We start from the raw sequence: 20942 nt of genomic DNA on the forward strand, positions 1-20942 counted from the left end.
GTAAGGACAGCCTTACCTTTCTGGAGATCTCAGTCCCACAGTGTGATGGTGGCTGTGGCTCCTGTCCCACCCATGGTATCTTGAAATGGTTGTGAAGATTTCTGTTGGCACTTGATTTTTTAGCACATGGTAGCAAAGGCTCTGTGTGCGCCTTATCTGTAGACCTCATGAAGCCTTGTGCTAGAGTAACTGTCACCTCCCGTCTGTGCTTCTTGGAAGTCTCAGGGAAGGCTTGGTAAAGCAATTTCTGAGCATTGCTTCTTGAGATATTCTGTGAACATCTAGACCATCGTGATTATGATGATGTTTCAAGCTCTGATCTCAGCCCCTTTGGCGATGCAATTCACAAAACATTTACTGCGTCCTGTGGTTTTTCATTGGTTGACCTAGGGCAGATACGGCATAAGTAAATAAGTTCCTGGTGTAGCATTTTAGCCCTCCCGTGTCAGATCCTGCCAGGTCAGGGAAAAAAGCCAAGGAAGAAGATATCATTCTGCAATAATCTTTTTAAAATATTTTATTTATTTATTCATGAGAGACACAGAGCGTGAGAGAGAGAGAGGCAGAGACACAGCAGAGGGAAAAGCAGGCTCCATGCAGGGAGCCCGACTTGGGACTTGATCCTGGGTCTCCAGGATCAGGCCCTGGGCTGAAGGCGGTGCTAAACTGCTGAGCTACCTGGGCTGCCCGATTCTGTAATCATCTTGAATTTCAAAAATGACAGGTGCCCTCCTGGACAGGCATGGTGCCCTCCTTCCTTCACCCTTTACCCTCTACAATGAGTCTGGCCTGGGCTGAACCTGGATACTACTGTCCATGGGGATGGGCATGAATAACTCACAAAGAGATTCAGAACACTGGCCTGGAAGCCAAGGTCAGAGAGATTCTGTGCTCTCAGCACACCTCCCTGAGGGAGCATTTTGTCAATACCCCCAACACACCTGTTCTTTCCTTGGTAGAAGAACCAACACTCCTAGAACCCAAGAGTAGAATGCCTTCCTCCTCAGAAATTATCCTGGACTGCCAGTAGGCATGGGTTTCCCTCTGGGCTGATGAAGATATTCTGGAATTAGAGTGGTGACAGCTGCACAACTTTGTGAATATACAAATATATTTTGAAAGGGCGAATGCTATGGTATGTGAGCTCTATCTCAATTTAAAAAGAAGTCATGGAATGCTAAGACTTTGCACAACAAATTAAAATATTGCAGCACAGAAACTCCTAAAAGACCACACGGACTCCATACTCAAGTGCTTTTTCTCTCTGTGCCTGCTTATGGGTCATGCCATCTGGTGTGGGTTGGGGGGGAGGGGATTTGATAAGTTTTATCCCCTGTTTTGTATCATGCTGGCATAACCTTGGTCTGAGTGTTGACTCATCCTTGCTTCCACAGTTAAAACAGAGATAATGAGCCTGGCCTTTTTGATGAGGGTCTCTCGGGAAATTAAAAAAAAATCAGTTTAAGCGCTTTAGAGTTATGAGGTGCTAGATTCCTTCTAGAGAGTTACAGGAAGGGCTGAAGTGGCACCCACCCAACGTGTGTGGAATTAATTCTGGGCTGGCGAAGAGCAGGTGTGGGTAGGAGGCTGAACACGTGTTGCCCTGGGTGATTTAATTAGGGTGTTTGGTGCTCTATTAGGAGCTGTTAGTGCTCGTGATTACTGTCCGTGGTGAGGAGATTGGTTTCCACTGCAGTGGAGGAAAGGACTTGGGGGAGGGGTGTGTTTCCCAGGAGGAACCTTCTTGGTGCTCAGAAGTGAAGGTTTGACTGGGGGTTGGGAAGGGCTTGTGACGGGAACTTGCAGTGACCGTGCCTGGACTGCTGGGAGGCCCACCTGGGAGTTTCTCTTCACCTCCTTAGGGGGAAGGCCTGTGTCACCTACCGCCTCACTCAAAAGATGGGGCTGTGCCTATGGAAGAACTAAGACCCAGATGCAGGGGAGCTTCACTTCTCACACCCTCCACCCATGGCAACTTCCTGGCTGCCTGTACCGGTCACTCTCCCAGCATGTGGGCAGCCTGCCCTCCCACTGGGATGCCTGAGTGTTCCAGGTGATTGAGTGAGGGGCCGAGGATGAAAGGGAGCTCTGACCATCTTGTCCCCTTGTCATCCTACTCATGCTCATTTACTCTTCTCCCTGGGCTGGAGGTTGGAAGAGGTAGGGAATACTATCTGTGTCTTTCAGGGATAGGCTAAGGATCTGTGGCTCATATGAATTCTTGACACTGACTTTACCCTGAGAAGACCAACCAGTATTCTTCTTTTTCCTCCTCCTTCTAGTTCTCATATCAGTGTCTGAATGTCTTCTTGCCACTTCTCTACCTGTTAAAAGGAAATCCACTCACCCTTCCAGGCCCAATGCCAGTATTTTCTTCTGAAAGGCTACTTTCCCTGGGTGGCTCAGTGATTGAGCATCTGCCTTTGGCTCAGGTCATGATCCCAGGGTCCTGGAGTAGAGTCCCACATTAGGCTTCCCTCAGGGAGCCTGCTTCTCCCTCTGCCTATGTCTCTGCCTCTCTCTGTCTCTCATGAATAAATAAATAAATAATCTTGAAAGGCTACTTTCTTCCCTTTCTTCCACCCTCAACATAGGCAAGCCCACTCTTTCCTTCTGCATTTCCACATGGTGTCATTATGCACACGATGTAACACCTCCCACATTCACATTCACTCAGGGTGGGTTGCTTTGGAGAACTTGTTGAGGGACTCATTTAATTAGTATCACAGTGCCTAGAACAGTGCCTGGTGCATAATACATGCCCAATGTGTATCTGTTAAGTAAATTAATGAATAAATACATAAGTAAATAAATAAAGTAGAACATAATTTGTGCCCTCCTACAAATAGTGAAAGATATTTATAAACTCCATAAATATTTAAAATTGCTTCCCTCTTTATGGTGTGGTACTTGATGAGAATACTATTCTAAATGTGTCTTATTAAATCTTTTTTATATCTATGGAATTATTTTTTTGGTCAAAGGTGATAAATTTTGGGATAAGACGACATGCCTTTTAAAAAATGAAGTTTTATAAAGCAATGCATTGCCAAAGTGTGTTCAGCAGAATATTAGTTCCCTAGGGTGGTAACAGTTGTTAAGGAAAAAAAATGATATGGGGGACAAATGAAGTTTAGGAGAGGCTAGGTTAATCAGGTCTCTCTGTGGTGGGATGTCTCAAAGCTCCAATATGATATTGCTTAGGAATGTTAGCAAGAGAGACTCTTAATAGCATGCTTCTGTAACAGCAGCTTAGCACCTTAGCACAGTGTGAAGTATGTAGCAGGGTTTTGGTCTTTGTTATTAATTGTTGATGATAGTCTAGTGCCTGGATCTAGAGCCCTGAGAGCAGGTGAGTGCTTGTGTCTGTGATAAGGACCCACTTCTTCACCACCTCCTCCCCGTGTACCGCCTCTGCTCTGCAAAGATGAGAGAAAAATTAAAGGGAATTAAAACATTACCTGCCACAGCAAGTATCACACATCTCCAGTGGGCTCTGCAGCAAATGATTGTGGTTTTAGAAATATCCTGTCAGCCCCAGTGGCTCGGCAGTAACCTCAGGACTGCTCCGGACGTGCCCAGTTCTCTGCACGGTAATTACCAACTCTCTCCTTGGTAGATTCACTGGTGTCTAGGAGTAATTGCTAGGGAATTCACATTTTCAAATTTATAAGAGGCAAACAACCTTGTACTTACTCGAGGGGTTATCAGGGTATTCCAACTGTGCTGGGTAAAGGATGCTATTGATCCTAGAAATATGGGGAAGAATTTGAATTTTCACCTTGGTGTTTTTCTCAATGGGTGAGAGCCTAGCTCACTAGCTTATGGTGCAAAGACCCATGGGGGATAATTCTCTTTTTCTCAGGGCCTCTTCCCTTCCTTGAGATTTGAAACAGCAGTAAACCTGACCTAACTATAGCTGAAACCCTTTATTGTCTTTAACTGCAGCTGGCAAATTGGTACCATTGTCTAGGAAGAAGAGGAATAAGACTCAGAGTGGTCCAGTCAGAAGTCTGACCTGTGCCTTTGGTGTTTGTCCTCTAGAGATCTCAGGGAACACAGAAGACATCCCTCTGGTGCGCTGGAGACAGCAGTGGCTGGAGAATGGCACTTTGCTTTTTCACATTCATCACCAAGATGGTGCCCCCAGCCTTCCTGGACAAGACCCAACTGAAGAACCCCAGCATGAGTCAGCAGAAGAGGAACTGAGGATCCTGCACATCTCTGTCATGGTAAGAGCAGTGTGGCTCTAGCCTCTCAGGCCGTGTCTTATGTTATCCTGCCATTAAGAGCCTTGGGGCCATAGACACAGCTCTACAAAACCCACTGCACAATGATCATTGATCATGTTAATAAGTAAATTTCCCATTTGTGGAAAATGTCTCCGCCTATGGTGAAGTAAAAGTTGCAATTATTTCTATGCCATTACCCAGCTGTTCTCTTTGGGAACATGCCTAGACATGGAGTGACTTTTACAAACAAGAGACAATATCAGATGGGGGTAGTGGATTGTCTTAGAAAGGGGTTATTCAACTAACATATCAGAATATCTTAGAACAGTTGCTCCATAAATGTCTGCTGAATGATTAAATTGCCCAGCTGCTCTCTGCTACCAAGCCCTCTTCTCTCTTTTCCCGGCTGGGAGAAGGTCAGCATTTGGCTTTCTCACCTCTTACAACAAAGGGCATGTCAATACATACTTGCCCTTCTCTGTAGACTAGCTCGGAATGTCACCATCAGCATCTTTTCCCCTATTCGGAAATTTGAGGCCATGAGAAAATTAGAAGATTCTTCCTAAAATTCTAGGAACTTGTGTTTTAGAATCTCACTCAAAAATAAGTGCTAAAATGACCGGCAAGCATTTTGTTTGGTGGTGCTTTGTTCACTAACATATTCTTAGCACTTAATGTATTCACATAGTTAAGGCTTAATAAATATTTGTGGAAGAAATGAAAGAATTTTCTGATCGAGATAGAAAATGCCTGTTTCGCTTATGGTGTGTATTTTATATATTAGTATTATATTAGTAAAACCAATACATCATTTGCTTCTAGAGTAGGCTGGAGAGGTTGGCCTGATACTTCATGGGACATATTACCAGAAGGCGTGGGTTGCTTCATGTTTATGAAACTCTACAGAACACCAATCTAGGTCTTGGTCTAAACTTTATCTATTACTTTGGTACCAGTGCTACATGCTATTTAGTTTTGTGTGTATCAGATTGAGAGAATCTGAGCACATTTTAGATATATAAAAATTTCCATCACCCAAATATTTGGCATTGGAACTCTCTCCATAAAATCTCTGACAAAATCTCAGAATGTAAGTCTTCCACTGCTTCCTCAACTGGTGTTCCTGTGAATAACTGGCTTGATAGATTACCCACATATACACAAGCTACTTTATTTTTAAACTACATGGTCGAGAAAAGAGTCCTTGAAGAGCAAATGGTAAGCCTGTGTGTAGATGTGTTAGAAGGCCGGCAGGTAAGTGAGATTGTTATGCCTCACATTTACAAATGAATTGAGGTTTATAATAAGGCAGTTACACTACTTGTACATCCTTAATTAAAAACTAGCATTTCCTCTCTCAGGAACATTGTCTTCTTTAATGTAGCTTGTAGTTTCCAGAGAGTGGTAAGACAAGGCAAATCAGCCGAATTAATGCTGGCATTGACTGGAGTGACAGGCTTCGAGGTCACGTTGTCTTCACATTTATGATATGGTCTGATTGAAAAGACAGGCACAGCAGTGGACTTCTCACCAGCCATTCACATCTCCCCGTCATTGCGGAAAACAGTCATTGTCGTGGATGGTTTTTGTTTTGTTTTGTTTCTTTTGGTCTAAGACCATTTCAAAGAATGAGTCATCACACCAAAGAAATGTTTAGGGTTTAGAAAAGTGTATAGAGATTCCCAGGAACTAATATTGGGTGCCATTGTGTCTGAAAGAAAGACCCTGAGTACAGGTGGTTAAGACAGTCAATGTGTCAGAAGGTGTGTTGGTGGGAGCTGGGGGAGTAGTGTGAAGATCCATGGAAAGATAGTCTAAAGCTGGTCCTAGTTGCCACCTCGCATCTTACTGTAGCAAGGATCCTACTTTCTGTCCTCAGAATGATGTACTCCAGTAAGTTTTCTGGAGAAGTATATGTGTGTGCATGTTTGTTATATATGTGCATATGTGCATGCATGTGCGTGTGTATTCACACATGCATGCATGTTTGTGGGGGTGGGTGGCCATGAAGATAGAAATGCACCAATCAAGGATGCTGAAGGATTTGAGGACATAGTCTGTGCCCTTAAAATATAACAACCCCTTTGAGAATCCCTATGTTACTAAAGCTTTTTTTTTTTTTTTTTTTTTTTTTTTTTTTTTTTTTTTTGAGGCCCTCCTGGGCAAGGATTAATGGACCATGGGCACTGAAATGGAAAGAGAACAAAAGTCAGCCTTCTTCAACCTGTCTCTGAAATCTTTCCTTCATATGCTACTGGTCACCCATGGCAGACCAACAATGATGTTCTGTCTTCCAAGTAAAATGGAAGAGATTATTCCTTCAGTTTTACTTCAGTTTATTCTGTTATATTCACTAAGCTAGAGGGGAGAGAGGTTAAAAGTGCATGGGCAAAGGCTAGGTGTAGGCAAGTCTGGTGTTTGTGGTTTGACCTCTTCTATGTGGATAGGCCTACATCTCCATGAAAAATTCAGGAAGGCCTTTGATTTCTGTAAGAAAACAGGAATACCAAGGTAAAGTGAAGATATAAATACTCCCTCCCATCCTTGTCAAAGACAATGTGGTCAGTGGAGTCTCCTCCAGCCCGGCTTGCCACCTTCCCTTGCCCCATTCTCATTCCATGCCAGACACCCTCACACATCACCTCTCCTATCCTTAACATTCTATTGTAGATACATTTCAAAGTCTGAAATTGTGTGTCTGCCCTCAGCTCAGAAATCAAGCCTGAGGGTATCCTGTTTGAAGACGTCACTCCTAGAATCTCTGATGACTTCTTCTTAAGAGACTGAGGGACTGGTAGACTTTATCTGATACCCTTTATACTATATCCTTTGGAGGTAAAGTAGGCAGCCATTTGAGGCATCGGGAAAGAGAGCATTATAAATGTCAGAAGATTTTGCAGTCCTTTGACTAGTAACACTGTTGGGCAGCAGAATGCACTTACATGAAATTTTATTACCCAAACCCTGTTAGTTATGAAATGACAATAGCAGAGCTATTTTTCATTAACTCTAACGATCGATACTGATGCGGTTTTCTGTTTGGATCCAAATAACATAATTTGAAAAAGAGAAAAGTTAAAGTGATTATCAAAACATGAATACACCCAACCTTTTTCTCTCTTGTTGAGAAAATGTATATTTAAAAGCTTAACTGGTAATTCTAAATATTTCCAATATGTGCAGAGGGAATTAATGGTTCTATGAAAACCTTCAGGTTTACATTCCTCTCATTTTGTATTTACACTTTTCTCATCCATATTGCTCAATGCAGGGACCACTGTTTATTTTTATATTTTGCATTTACCAAGTTTAGTTTTAAACACAAAGTATAAGTAATGAGAGACTGAAAGGCAAAGGAAAACCGTTTTTGTATCCATATGACACTCCATGAATGAGAATTGGTGAGTCCTCTCTTACACTGTGCCCACTATAAATATACCATCAGCAAAATTGTGGGCTTGCAGAAAACCAATACCTCAGTTGGGAACTTGGCAATTTGAAACTTTGAAAAACCTTTTGCTTTTCTTATTTTTCAATCACATCCTAAAATTTTTGAATTATTTTTTCCAAAGAGGTACTTTTTCCCTCCTGAAATCTTATATTATTGCTTTGAGGGTCAAACAATGTGTTTTAACCTCCTGCACGATTCAAACTAGGCTGAAGAGATTTATTTTGAATTTTGCAAGATAATTGACATTTAAAACTACTGAGGTACACAGGGATACTCTTTTGCAAACTCTTGAACAAGTGAAAGCAAAGTCATCAAAAGAAAATTGATGTGTGAATTTCAATCCAGAAGTCAAAGAATTTTTCAGCTATAAGCAAACTGTTTACCGCATAGAAGATCAGGTTTTAATACAACTTTACATTAGATATTCAGACTCTGTGGATTTAAATTTCCATATTGTACTTTTGCTAATTTACCATATGATCCACATTTTTCTTCTTAAAGTATGCAAAAGAATTGAATGTGCATAATAGCATTTTAATGTATTATCTATATATTTCATCTTTGTAATTAAAGATGGCAGTGTTAATAGACTTCCTCGATGCATATAGGTTGGTTAAATACATTTTTTCACAGTGAGTAACCTTTCAAAAATGCTTCAGTTTGATGTATATATTTTGCAGTCATAACTCCCACCAGTAGATAATCTTTCATAGTTCAACCCTTCTTAGGCACAATTCACAATTGTGGAAGAAAAAGAATCTCTGAGTGTTTGTCAATCTCCCCGATGACTAGAGCCCTTCACTGAAGGCTGAGTGCTGCTCAAGACCACCCGCCCTGGCTGTGTAGAGCCTATTGGCCAGTGTCTGCAGGTTCCTGTTGCCCTTGACTACTGGCACTCTGGGTGTTTCAGGTCCCTTGTTTTTGGGAGCCCCAGCTGAGCACTCAACGCAGTTTTCTTTTGGGAGAAACAATGCAGAAAACAGGTTCAGAGGCAGAAGAGGCCACAGGAGTGGCTACATGGGAGGATTCCCAGTGTCCAGGAAGTAGGAGAACTGCAGAGAGGTTCCGTTCTGGGGATGTAACACTTGGGCCGAGTCAGTACAAAACCTGAGGAACATACTTGTGGGAGCCTCTGGGATTGTGTTTCTGGGACCATAGACAATTTTGTGCCAGAGGCCCCATCCTTGTTCTCACCTGTGCATCCTTGCTCAGGTTCTGTTCAGCTGCCTGCACATCACCTGTGACTTTGCTTAAAATGATCTTTGCTGCACTCCTCAAGCTCTATGTCTATGGACATGGAAGGGCAGTGCTAAGCACAGTCATTGCTCTGTGCCACCAAGGCCGTCAGTTAATTGTCTATGGGCACAGGAGAGCTAGGTGCTTTTTCTGTCCATTTCTTTTGCCTTCAGCTGATCTGTTACAAAAGTTCATTAGCAAATTCATTAATGGGGGTCACTTTTACATCTTTATTGTCAATTTTTATTATTTGCTTAGTTCAACTGAGGATGCCTGATTTATCAGGGCCAATCTTTCTGATCTTCAGAAGGAAATGGAACAGTTGAAACATCTCTTGTATTACCACAAAGGCTAGAACTAGAGTAATAATCGATTCAGTCTAAAGAACTTTCCTATGCAATTCAAGCCATCCATCATGGGGCAGGACTGACTTATTGGCCACCCCCACCCCTTTCCAAAGCCATGGCTGTGTACTTGGCTTTCCATTACAAAAATGATGGGCAGTTCCTAAAATAATCAGCAAGATCCCTACAAACGAAACCTCCTTGCTCTTGGATTGTTTCTGGCAGACTGATGCGCAAAAGATGACCTGCCGGGGCCCATTTGGGGGTCTGTCCCAAGTGCTGAGGGAAGGTTGGTTTATAAACCTCCCCACCTGGCACCACGGTTTGGCACATAAGGAACATGTGAGTCCATCAACCATTCCAGTCGTTCAGCTTTTTGCAAGGTCTGGCTGCCCTCCCATATTCCTGTAGAGTGGGAGCTGAGGTGTGCAGGAAAGAAACCGTGGGCTTTGGTTTGGAAGATGAACTCTAGAACCTGGCTTTAACACTTCAGGTAATCTGCTGACCTTTCTGGAAGCTTTCTACTTAATCTGTGAAATGGATACATTCACTGCTTAGGCTTTTTAGTTTCAGAGAATGGAAATCCACTCGGGCCTTCTCTGTAATGGAGTCTGACTAAAAATTCACACAGAGGTAAGATAGACAGGAATCATCTTGATTAAAAAAAGAAAAAATCCCCAGAGCAGAATTTCACAAAGCCTGGAGCTGGAAGGTTGTGTGGGGGATCCAAATCATCTGTCAGCCCCCAGCCTTAGCAGTTTGTGGTTTGGCTCTTTGGAGTCCATTTTCATTGCTCCTGTTGCCGTGAATTAGCTCATTTGTCCAGTCTGTTCTATATATCTCATTCCCATGTTGATGCTCTTAAATGTTTGTACTGTCCATTTACTCATCAGATCACCTCACCCCCCTGATCCTTGCAGCTTTACAGTGTTTCCAGCTTTGTGTGAAGCAGCCAGATTCCCTGCTTTCCTCCACTTAATTCTGACTCCTTAGGGAGACAAGCAGAGGGACCAGCTAGTGACTGTAGTTCCTGTTTGTTCAGAGCTCTTCCTAATCAAGTTATCCCATAGGAGGATATAACCCTAACCTTCTCCTATTGGCTATAGTTATGGGGAGGTTGGCTTAGGTGGCACAGGACATGACTAGCTCTGCTCCAGGCCCAGCTCAGAACCACTTTCTTTAGCAGAGTCTGAGAAGCCATGATTCCATGATTTACTTGTTCAATACAGTAGGCATATACTTGTAGAGATGCATGGAGGAGTGAAATATGCCGTTGTCATCGTCATCATCATCATCATCATCATCACCATATCACCACCACCATCTTCATCATTGTAGTTTTATTTATTTTGTATGTACCAAGTGCCAGACACTACTCTTAAGTACTTTTAGTATATATCACCTTATTTTTTTGTTTTCATCATAGCACCATGAGGTTAGGCCTTGTTATGATCCCATTTTACACATGATAGGACTGAGGGCCAGACGAGCAAAGTAACTCACCTAAAGTTAAACAGTTATTTTATAGATCCAGGGTCTAAATTGAGGTAGTTGGCGGAGTCTAGACTCTATATGCCAAGAAGCACCCAGCTCATATTTTGGACAATACTGAGTGCCCAGTGTGTATTTATTACAAGTCCTCTTACCAGCTTCTGTTGTCTTGTCCATTTTTGACTGCTGAGACTCCTCTGACACTTTTCCCCATTGCTGCTTCCAGACTAATAACTCTGTGAGCACTAGGACTCACAACCAAGGTAGAATATAGATTGTTCTTCCTGTGGCTACATCAGGTAGCTAAGCCCAGAAGCTCAGAATCGGTTCAACTTGGCTACACCCACCTGCTAACCTTGGCTTCAGCCACACCACCTCACAGCTGGCAGCAGCAGGCTTATTGGCAGGGAAGGGAAGAAAGCAGTTAGGGACTTACCACTCTCAAATTGTGAAAGTCATAGAATAATAAACTTAGGCTTCTTCATATACATACTTTCCCAATTTTGCAGTAAGTTTTTAGAAACAACAACAACAACAACAAAAAAAAAACATTTTAAAAGCATTATTGACCTATCATTGATTTAAAAGGGTCATTAACTCATTCATTCATTTAGCTATTAATTATTTACCAGCATCTCTCAGGCTTCAGGTACACACACACACACACACACACACACACACACACACATCTCCTTAGATTTATTTATAGATATAGAGACATTCTATCTACTAAAGAGTAGAAAATTAATAAGACAACATTCTGCTTTCAAGGAATATTTAATCATATTATTAACACTTAATATTTGAGGATGGCCTTTGGCAGAACTGGGAGCTAGGTGGAGTGTTCTTTTCCATTTCTGTACATTTTTTACATCCTCTTTACAATTTTGTTCTTCTCTTTCCTGAAGCTCATAGGGGCCTTAAAGTTGCCCCCATTTCTCCAGACAGCAAGAAAAATAGCTAAGAGGCCACATTTTCACAAGGATACTATTTTTTAACAACATGATGTAATACTCTGTTCAGCAATTTAGCTCACTTGATATAGAAGCCAACAAATTACTTTTAAGTACTTACTTCCAAAAGTCCCTGAAGATCCTTTTGAAAGCAAGAGTTATAATCTCTGTGAGGTCTAAATCGATCTGAAGAACTGGTAAAACTCATAGTAATGAAGCTCATACTTCACCTACTATGTCCCAGACTATGAATGGGATCATTGTTGTGCATCATATCAATCAACTCCCATTAATAACCTTGTGAAATAGATACCCACTTTTCAGATGTGAACACTGAGACTTAGAGAAAGTAAATCACCAATCCAAGGTCATACAGATGAAACCAGGATTCAAGACAAGTGTATCTGACTCCGGGATCCCTGGGTGGCTCAGCGGTTTGGCGCCTGCCTTTGGCCCAGGGCACGTTCCTGGTAGACCCGGGATCGAATCCCACATCAGGCTCCCGATGCATGGAGCCTGCTTCTCCCTCTGCCTGTGTCTCTGCCTCTCTCTCTCTCTCTGTGACTATCATAAATAAATAAAAAAAAAAATTAAAAAAAAAAAAAAAAAGACAAGTATATCTGACTCCAGACTACATTCTGCTAGGATTATGTTGCTGGGTGGCATCAGGGTCAACCAGTTTCTCCAATTTTCCAGGCTATGGAATAATTTTGCTTCTTTTAGCTGGCACAGTAGAAACCCCTTCACTTGATGAAAATTAGGAAAGCATAGAGAACTGGGCAAAGTGTCATCATGGTGGAATCTCTGAGCCACTTCAAAAGGTGAAGATTTGTACTGATCAAAGGGATTAAGCATTGCAAAGAAGCCTGGGGTTGACTCTGAACAAAGGTCATTGAGAAGCCAAGAAGCCAGTGAAGACTGTAAATCCCGTGATATTGAACTATAGGACGGGAGTTTATAGCAAGGCTTCGATGTCAGAGAGACCAGCTTAAGTCCTAGCTCTACCACTTACCAGATTTTCTTGTGTCCTTGGGAAAATTGTTTAAATCTCACTAAACTCACTTTGCTTATTTATACAGTAAGAATGATAATAGATTCTGGAAGCTGTTTTGATGACTAAATGAGATGATTCTTACTAAGCACTTCCTATGGTGCTTGACCCATGGGAAGGGCCCAGTAAATATTCACCAGGTAAACTCTTGGGGTGTCATGCAAGCTGCCTGTAACAATTCTGTGTGCAGTGTGTTACCCGGGGGCCCACTGCCTTAGAGAGCCAGAAAAGCAGCTGGGATCATAGCAACCTTTTACAGGAGTCCTAGAGGAGTCGTGCTCGGGGACAGGACTGGGGCAATTAAAGACCTCAGGGCAACAGAGCAGGCCAGTGACGAAGCTGGGACGTGGTCCTGTACATCTAGGGCATTGTAAAGCCACTTTTGTTTCATTGTTTACAGGGTTTCCTAGCAACTCTCCTATGGTTTGGGATGCTAATCCCAGCTCCAAACTTCCCTGGAAGAACTTCACTAATTTATTTATTTTTTTAGTTAAACCAAATGATGTCATTATGGGAATTATTTTTCTGCTCAGGTATCTACACATACAAAGATGGTTGTTGCATTCACGACAGAGAGAAGGAGGCTTAGACTGGTAGGTGACCTTCACAGCCACGATCGATGGAGAGACTCAGAGTTCTTATTCCGAAAGCTTAGTGAAGACAGAGTAGCGTTGGGTGTAGTAGATGTTGTCAGCCATGTGCCCACAGAGCCATGTGCCCATGGATAATGGCAGGAAGTTAGGCCGGGGGTCTGTGAAGGGCCAAATGATAAATATTTCAGCTTTGTAAGCCATATGAACTCTGTTGCAACTACCCAACTCTTGCCATTGTAGTGCCCAGGTAGCCATTTACAATAAGTAAATGGATAAATGTGTCTGTGTTCCAATAAAGCTTTATTTACAAAACAAGCAGTGGGCCCCATTTGGCCTATAGGCCATCATTTGCTGATCCTGATCTAGTACATTTCTTTTACCTACGGATCTTAAACAGAGACTTAAATCTTAACAACTTGGCAGAAGTGATAAGGCCCCATTTGCAGACTGAAAGATAATAGTCTGCTAGTTTAAGTCAGACTCCTATAGATTGATTATTATTGTCACTTAAAGCAGGCATTGACAAAGATTGTTGCTACAAATTCAAGGCACAAATTCAGGTGAAATGCAAGCATAGTTGCCTCTCCTGAGAGTATTGATGGGTTTAGCGAAGACAAAGTTGATGAAAACAAAAATATGCTTAGACTTGACAAGAGAATTATAAACAAGATACCGATTAGGAAGTGTGCAATTTTTTTTTCTTCCCTGTGAAGCTGATGGCTCCTGCTTGGTTTCGATTTTGACATACACAGCAGACTTTTGTGAAATGTTTAGCTATGTTAAAACAGCCCCTTAGACTGAAATACCTAATTTAAGTGTACACACACGCAGAGAAGTAGATTATGCTTCCAGACATGTCACGATACATTTGGTTTGTGATATGTAAGGACTTTAAGAGTTAGTGGTGGCTGCCTGCCTTGCTTATGAGGCTGAAGGTGGACGAGACATTTTAAGACCTCATGTCATAAAACCACCTTATTGCATACCCTGTCAAGTACATGCTCAAGTTCATTGGAAGTCTTGCCTCCACGAGAGGCGGATGTCAGAAGCTCTCCTGCAGGCTGCACAGGAGTCTCCATGGCACATCTGAGGAGGTCAGGAGGCTTCCTGCTGCTGCCTTACTATTTATGATCCTCCCGATACCTCTGTCACTGCTGCTGACATCCGTGAATAGCAAGAGATGAGTCAAGTAGCCTTCTAACTTGGGAGAATCAGATGCTCAGTTAATTGATATATTGAACTGTGGCTGACAGCAGTGGGTGCTTCATGGAGCGGTATCTGGGACTTCTGGGCATGGCTTCCAATGCTAAGGTTTGCTTAAGGTGAACTTAAGGGGTGTTCTGCTGCTCCCAAAACCACCATAAAGAAGACATAGGATCAGACACCAGGTGTTTGATAAAGGGCTCAACTCTTTGTTTCCTCCCTTCTTATATCTTGTCTGAGCAAGAAGATGAAAGGCTTGGGGCTAATACATATGAGCATTTGGGACGTATAAGAGCGAGGATGTCAGAATCTGACATTTCTGGAACTGAGACACATCCTTACGAAGGGAGGTAAGCTGCCACACAGAGCAAACGCAGGAGGGTTCTGCATCCCAACAGTGAGGTTAAAGCATTCCATTTGATTCTTTTTATTCTCTTTATTCCATTTTAAATGTCATGGAGCCAGGTCACCGTCCCTGGGCTTTGAGCTGGCCGCATCTGGGGTCTGCTGATCAGAGCCAGTGGCCTCAGCACCCGAGAGCTCCAGCCTGTCCTGGGCACGACTGCCTCCCTTGGACTTCACCTGTGGTGGGGATGGGCAGCACCAACATGTCCCAGCCAGGGCTCTGCTCACAATTTCCGGAGCACAGTGATTCAACTGGGCTGCACTCATCCAGGCTGCATTTCCTCTTCTTCCCTTAACAGTGATAAATACTGGGCCAGGGAGACAAGGAGAGCACTGGATTAGGAGTCAGGAGGCTTTTGTGATAGGCCTTTTCCCCACAAAAGTCTGTAAAACTGCAGAGAAACGTCTTCACCTTCCAGAATGTTTCCTCAACTGTAAATGAGCATTCTCAAAACATAAGGCATTCTACTTACGCCATATATTTTTTTTCCAAACTCTACTTGTATTTTCTGAATATTTTTATTTACATTGACGCTTTTCCAGTTTGAACTCATTTTATCCTTAGATGAAAATGCCAATAAAATCATGGGTTTGACATTACCATTAATTATTACAGTACAGGTTAGGAAAAATATTATTTTATACAATAATACAATTTTAAAAACCCCTACCAGCCATTGGTTGGCGTGGCATCAGCCAGGAGCAGGGATGGGCTGTGGGCACTGTGCCTTGGGAACCCCAGGCTGGATGAACTTGCGAGTTGCTTCCACCTCTGACATTCCAGAAATATGAAAGTGAAGGATGTATGGGACACTAGCAACCCCTGGTTAAAACCGACTTCAGAGAAATATGCAGAGAAACTCTATTCTGTCCCCTGCAGCAACTCTGCTTTCCTTTTTTCCCTTCATGAACATGAGACGATGGTCTGTGGGGACAATGGTGGGCTCGTGTGCCTATAGGCAGGGTTGAACGGAGGCCGTTCTGTCCTGGGAGAGAGCTGTCCCTTCCCAACATCCTGACCTGCTGAAAGGAGTTTGGTGGCTGTGAGCCTTTTCCTGTGGCCCAGGGGGGCCTCTTACCAGGTATCCTGGGATTTGCCAAGCTGCTGGCCCAGGCTTGTCCTCAGCCAGCTCTGCTCCTCACAGTCTCCATGGAGCCCCCCGGGACATGCCCCCACCTGAGCCATCGGAAGTGCCCAGGAGCCTCCTGGGGTTGGCCACAGGGTGGAGTGGCCCCTGGACCACATGAGGGAGCATATCCTGTGAAGGGCCCATAACCTTCAGCTTGGGGGATTCGGTGCCTCTGTACCATCACCTCTGGAACACTTTGAGCAGTCTAAGAGGACGTTCCTCCTTCTACCCAAAATGAATGACTGCAGTGGAGCTGGAGGTGGAGTGATTCTGGCAAGTGCAGCCGAATCTGTGGCTTTACATATCCTCCTTACCTGATTGCTTCAGTTGCCCTGTGTCCTGTGTTCTCAGGACAGCTGTTGTGTCTTAGAGAGAAAGGTCTGCTTGGGAAGGAAAATTCTCACCAGGATAGTGGGGTCTACCTTGCTCCAGATAACAGTTCCAGGCCCTTCAGGGTACCTGGCAAACTTGGCTTCCACGTGGGCCCTGCCACTTCTCAGGATGGCGTCTGGACAAGGGTGAGGACAAGTCCAGCACTATTTGTCTCCAGGGAATGAAAGGTCGTTTCTGGTCTCTGAGGTACCACAGACTCGCTGTCTTCCTCTCCTTGCTTCCTCTTCTGCATGCCCTTTGTGGGTTCCGTTGCCTCTTTGACCAGACTTGCATCTGATGTTCATTTTCACCTGATTTCATCTAATGAAAAAAGTTGGAGTGGGAAGTGGACTGTATAACTCTTCCTGTGTGATACTTTGAGTGCCTTTAAAGGGCTGTTTCTGCATCTAGAAATTTTTACTAGTGGCTGTGTCAAATGCTGCTTCACCCAGCTGATAGCCTTCCAGATCACTAGGGTTGCAGAGAAAGAACAGCCAAAAGGCAAAAAATAGTTATTTTACTGGAGAATCATCTACACAAATAGTGCATTTTATTATTTGGGCGCAGAAAGATCTCAGTCTTCCTAGTCATGCTTATTGGGCCAGATCCTCTTTTCTGTGCCCACTTACTCACTGTCCCTGTACCTGCCATGACTGTGGCATTGTCCTTTTCTGTCCCCCTCCTCTCCTCCATGTGTATGCATTCAAGTCTTACCTCTCTTTCAGGTCTTATTTCAGATGTGTCCACCTGGCCCCCTCTTTGCATCTTTCCTCTAGAGACCATGCCTTCCCCTTGGTTTCCTGTGGCCTCTTCTCTGAGCCTCTCTTATGGGTAGCATCTGTTTCCATCCAAAAGCAATTCTGATGAGTCTTTTCTTCCCTACTAGACTCCAGATTCCTAAATGGCAGGATCTGGTTTGAGTCTGATTCATCTTTATATTTCTTACAGCTACCAGCACCACACTTCACACATGGAACATCCCCAGTTGGTGTTTGTGAAATGAGTAGAATTTGTTTGTATCATGTTTTTTTCACTTGGTCCTTATAACTGTCTCTGTCCTCAGCCTTGGCATCTCTCCCACCAGCTTCTGACCTACATATCTGTCTGGGTGTTCCACGTGCACTTCAAACAAGATGGTCAAGTGAAATGCATCATCTGTCTTCCCCACTGCCCTGACCACCTCTTACTACCTCCCGTGGTGCAAAGACCACCAACGCCATGTCCCAGGCTAAGTCCCCTCTCCTCCCTCTCTCCTCACAAATTTAGTCCAGCCCCAACTTATGCTAATTTTATTTTCCCAATGTCACTGGAATCCTTCTGTGCTTCCCCCCAACCCCTGACTGCTCCTGGCAGGAGAGGCCCCTATCTCCTCTCACCCATCCACATGGCCTGTTCCTCTCAGAACTTCTCTCCCACCTCCTCCAGGCTGTTCCTGATCAAGTGCAGCTTGGACAGTCTCATCTTGCTGGTGAAATGCCAGCTCTGAAGGGTCTGCTCCCAGTTAAACCTCTCATGACCTGCCCTCATCTCCCACCACAGCTGAGTTTCCACTCTGTCCTAGCCACGCTGACCAGCCAAGCCAGCTTGCCCAGATCCATCTCCCTTGCTGTGTCAGACTTCTATGATTTCATGAATGTTTTACTTCTGGCATAAAATGTCTTTCCTCCCCTCTGAGTGGGGTCACTTCCAATTACTCTGTGACATTTGCCCGTAACATCCCTGGGAAATGTCCTGACCCTCTCCCCTCTAGGCAGGGTTGACTGGTGCTGCACCATCCCGTGCTCATGCTCCCGCCGTGGTCCTCATCATCTGTGGTGAGGACGTCACTCTCTCCAACTGTGAACTTCCTGCTGGAGAGTAGGGGAACAGGCGGGATGTTCCACATCTCTGTATCCAAGCAGAGCGTCTGGCCTTTGCTGGAAGGCCAGAAGGGATTTTGGGAGTGAATGGCCAACTGTGTGAGGAAGACTAAGTGAGAGCTTTTCTGACAAAGAGAAAGCTGAGGCCCAAAGGTTGGTGCAAAGGCTAAATGACTGGTAAGTGGCACTGTTGGGGACAGGGGCCAGTGGGCGGTCAGCACACCTGCACTTGGCTTGCAAGACCTTCAGGGGAATATTTTATTCAAGTCTCTTCTCTGATTGTTATAGCTCCTTCCACCCACTAAACCATCACTTCCCTTATTTCCTTCACATAATGCTGGAGCAGGAAGCTTAGAGAAGACCCTCCTTCCACCCACCAGAGTTGCCCGGGTCACACGGCCATCTCTGTCTATCAGTCATCATCTACTGAATCTTTTAAGATAGGGTTTTAAGGGGCGCCTAGGTGGCTCAGTGGGTTAAGCATCTGCCTTTGACTAGGTTATGATGCCAAGGTCCTGGGATCGAGCCCCACATTGGGCTTCCTGCTTCTCTCTCTCCCTCTGCCTGCTGCCTTGCCTGCATGGGCTTTCTCTCTTTGTGTCATATAAATTAAAAATCCCCCCCCCAAAAAAAAACACAGAAAAAAGATTGGTTTTTAATTGATACTGAGCAGAATCACTGTGGATAATTTTGAGTGAGGACTTCAGTTTTGAGTGTTCTTAGCACTGCTTAAAGACTGGGGTGGTGCCCCCTAGTGTTAGAAATTTAGAGGGCCCCTTCCAGGACCAGACCCTGCCTCTGGGAAAAGCAAAGGGCTCCTTGTCTTTCTTGCCCTGGGTGTCTGGGTTCACACCTCTGCCGTTCTGGGCCACAGAGCCATGTCCCATCAACTGTAAAGTGTGGCAACTGAATTTGATGCTAATAATAGATAAAGTGCCGAGATTTAGAACTGGTTTCATTTTCTCCATCAGAGTGGAGTCTGCATTATAAATGCCCCATAATAAGGTCATTCTCACTCAGCTTGCTGTCTGGTCTTGTTTCTTGACAGAGAGAAAAAACACTAGAGTTACAGCTGGTGCTGGATGTGCCTGTGGGGTCTACACAGTTTGTAGCCTGCATTTTCATGGTGTGGTGGCAGAGAAAACTAACTGTTGGGATGTACTGGTCCTGATAGTGTGTATTTCCCTCTTGCTTAGTTGGATGTAGTTTCTGCACTACAGAATGGAGTTAACGAGAGTTTCTCCATCTTACCTACAGTCACTCTGCAGAAAGAGAAATATAAATGTAAATATATGTGCATACATAAATACAGATAACGCATATATTAACAAAAACAAAAATTAAAGCGTTCTTTTCCAGGAGAAGGGACTTTGCTTTATGCCATTCCCTTTGTAAAGCACGTAGCATGGGTTCTTCCAATGGTCAGGATAGATGTTTTATAACTGGACTTAATGTGGTGATCATTTTCTGGTATATACAAAAATCATTATGTTGTACACCTGAAACTAATATAATGTTGTATGTCAAGTTATCTCAATAATAAAAAAAAACACGTAGTGACAAATTTCTTCAACTTCTCTGGTGATGAGACTCTATTCATGAGGAGTTCTGTGGAGTTCAGCAAGAAAGTCAGATACAAAATACAGGCCAGTTAGTCTTACCAGAAAAAAAATCCCTGTCGATGTAAGTGAGGCCCCTGGCATCTCACAGCATCTTGCTAATGGTGCAAAGAGGTGCGAGCAGGAACGAGTTTGGATAAGTATAAGCCATCGTGCTTTCTGAAAGCACAGCTAATATCCTCTGAGTGATGGATCTGTAGCATGGACCTCCCATCTGAACATCCTTGTGGGTAAGGAAGCTGACATCCTGCTGTAGTTAGCTTCTTCCTAGGAGGCTCTGCAGACGAGAGAACATCTCAGGACTGGCTGCGGAGTCTGCGGACAGGACTGAAGATGGGTTTCCCAATGGAGACGTTAAGTCTGAGCCCACAAACAGCACGGAAGGCGTGCTATTTGGGCTTTATCAACCTGGCCACGCCAGCTGCATGTGTTTTATCAACCTGGCCAAGCCAGCCTCCCTATAATTAATCAAGCAGTGCACTGTCTATGATGAGGCCGAGTCTGTAAAAGTTTTTAAACCCGAGTCTTTACCTGTAGGTGTAGTCAGAGCTGTGATAGAGGACACAGCAGAATTACAGATTAAAGATTAATTAAGAAATGCCCACATGTGCTTCAGGAGTGGAAGAAAACAACATATCTGAGCATTGGAAACCAGAGTTGATTTCGGGAAGGAGAGGGACTTCTGGTGGGGCTCAGGCAGAGGTAGGGTGAGGGAGGGCGTGTGAGGGGAAGGAGAGGGCAAAGGCCCAGGGAGAGGTGTAGACACCCCCTGTTACCCCAGGCCTGTCTCCCCTTTCTCCCTTCCTCTCCTCCTTCATCCTCTCCACCCTCCCCTTTCTCTCTCTCTCTCCCTCTCTCTCTTACAATAACACTGAATCTTAAGAATAGAAAAAATAAATCACCTCTATTAAAAAGTAGAAAAATGAAATCCCCTGAACGCTGTGATCTGAATTAAATCATAATGATGCTGCTGGTTGGCTGGGAATGGTCCTCATGGGGTCAG

At 43.9% G+C, this 20942-nt stretch overlaps 1 protein-coding gene across 2 annotated transcripts in view; it reads left to right on the top strand.

The window, feature by feature from the left end:
- The window catches only part of ASTN1 (astrotactin 1), a 296944-nt gene that overhangs the window by 106689 nt on the left and 169313 nt on the right, over window positions 1-20942 (top strand). For both annotated transcript variants that reach the window (XM_038542419.1, XM_038542420.1), the window contains exon 2: window positions 4045-4232. In XM_038542419.1, coding sequence (XP_038398347.1) covers window positions 4045-4232 — 188 coding nt within the window. The remainder of the gene's footprint in view (window positions 1-4044; window positions 4233-20942) is intronic.

The sequence above is a fragment of the Canis lupus genome, chromosome 7, assembly GCF_011100685.1.
Source record: "Canis lupus familiaris isolate Mischka breed German Shepherd chromosome 7, alternate assembly UU_Cfam_GSD_1.0, whole genome shotgun sequence".
Taxonomy (NCBI): Eukaryota; Metazoa; Chordata; class Mammalia; order Carnivora; family Canidae; genus Canis; species Canis lupus.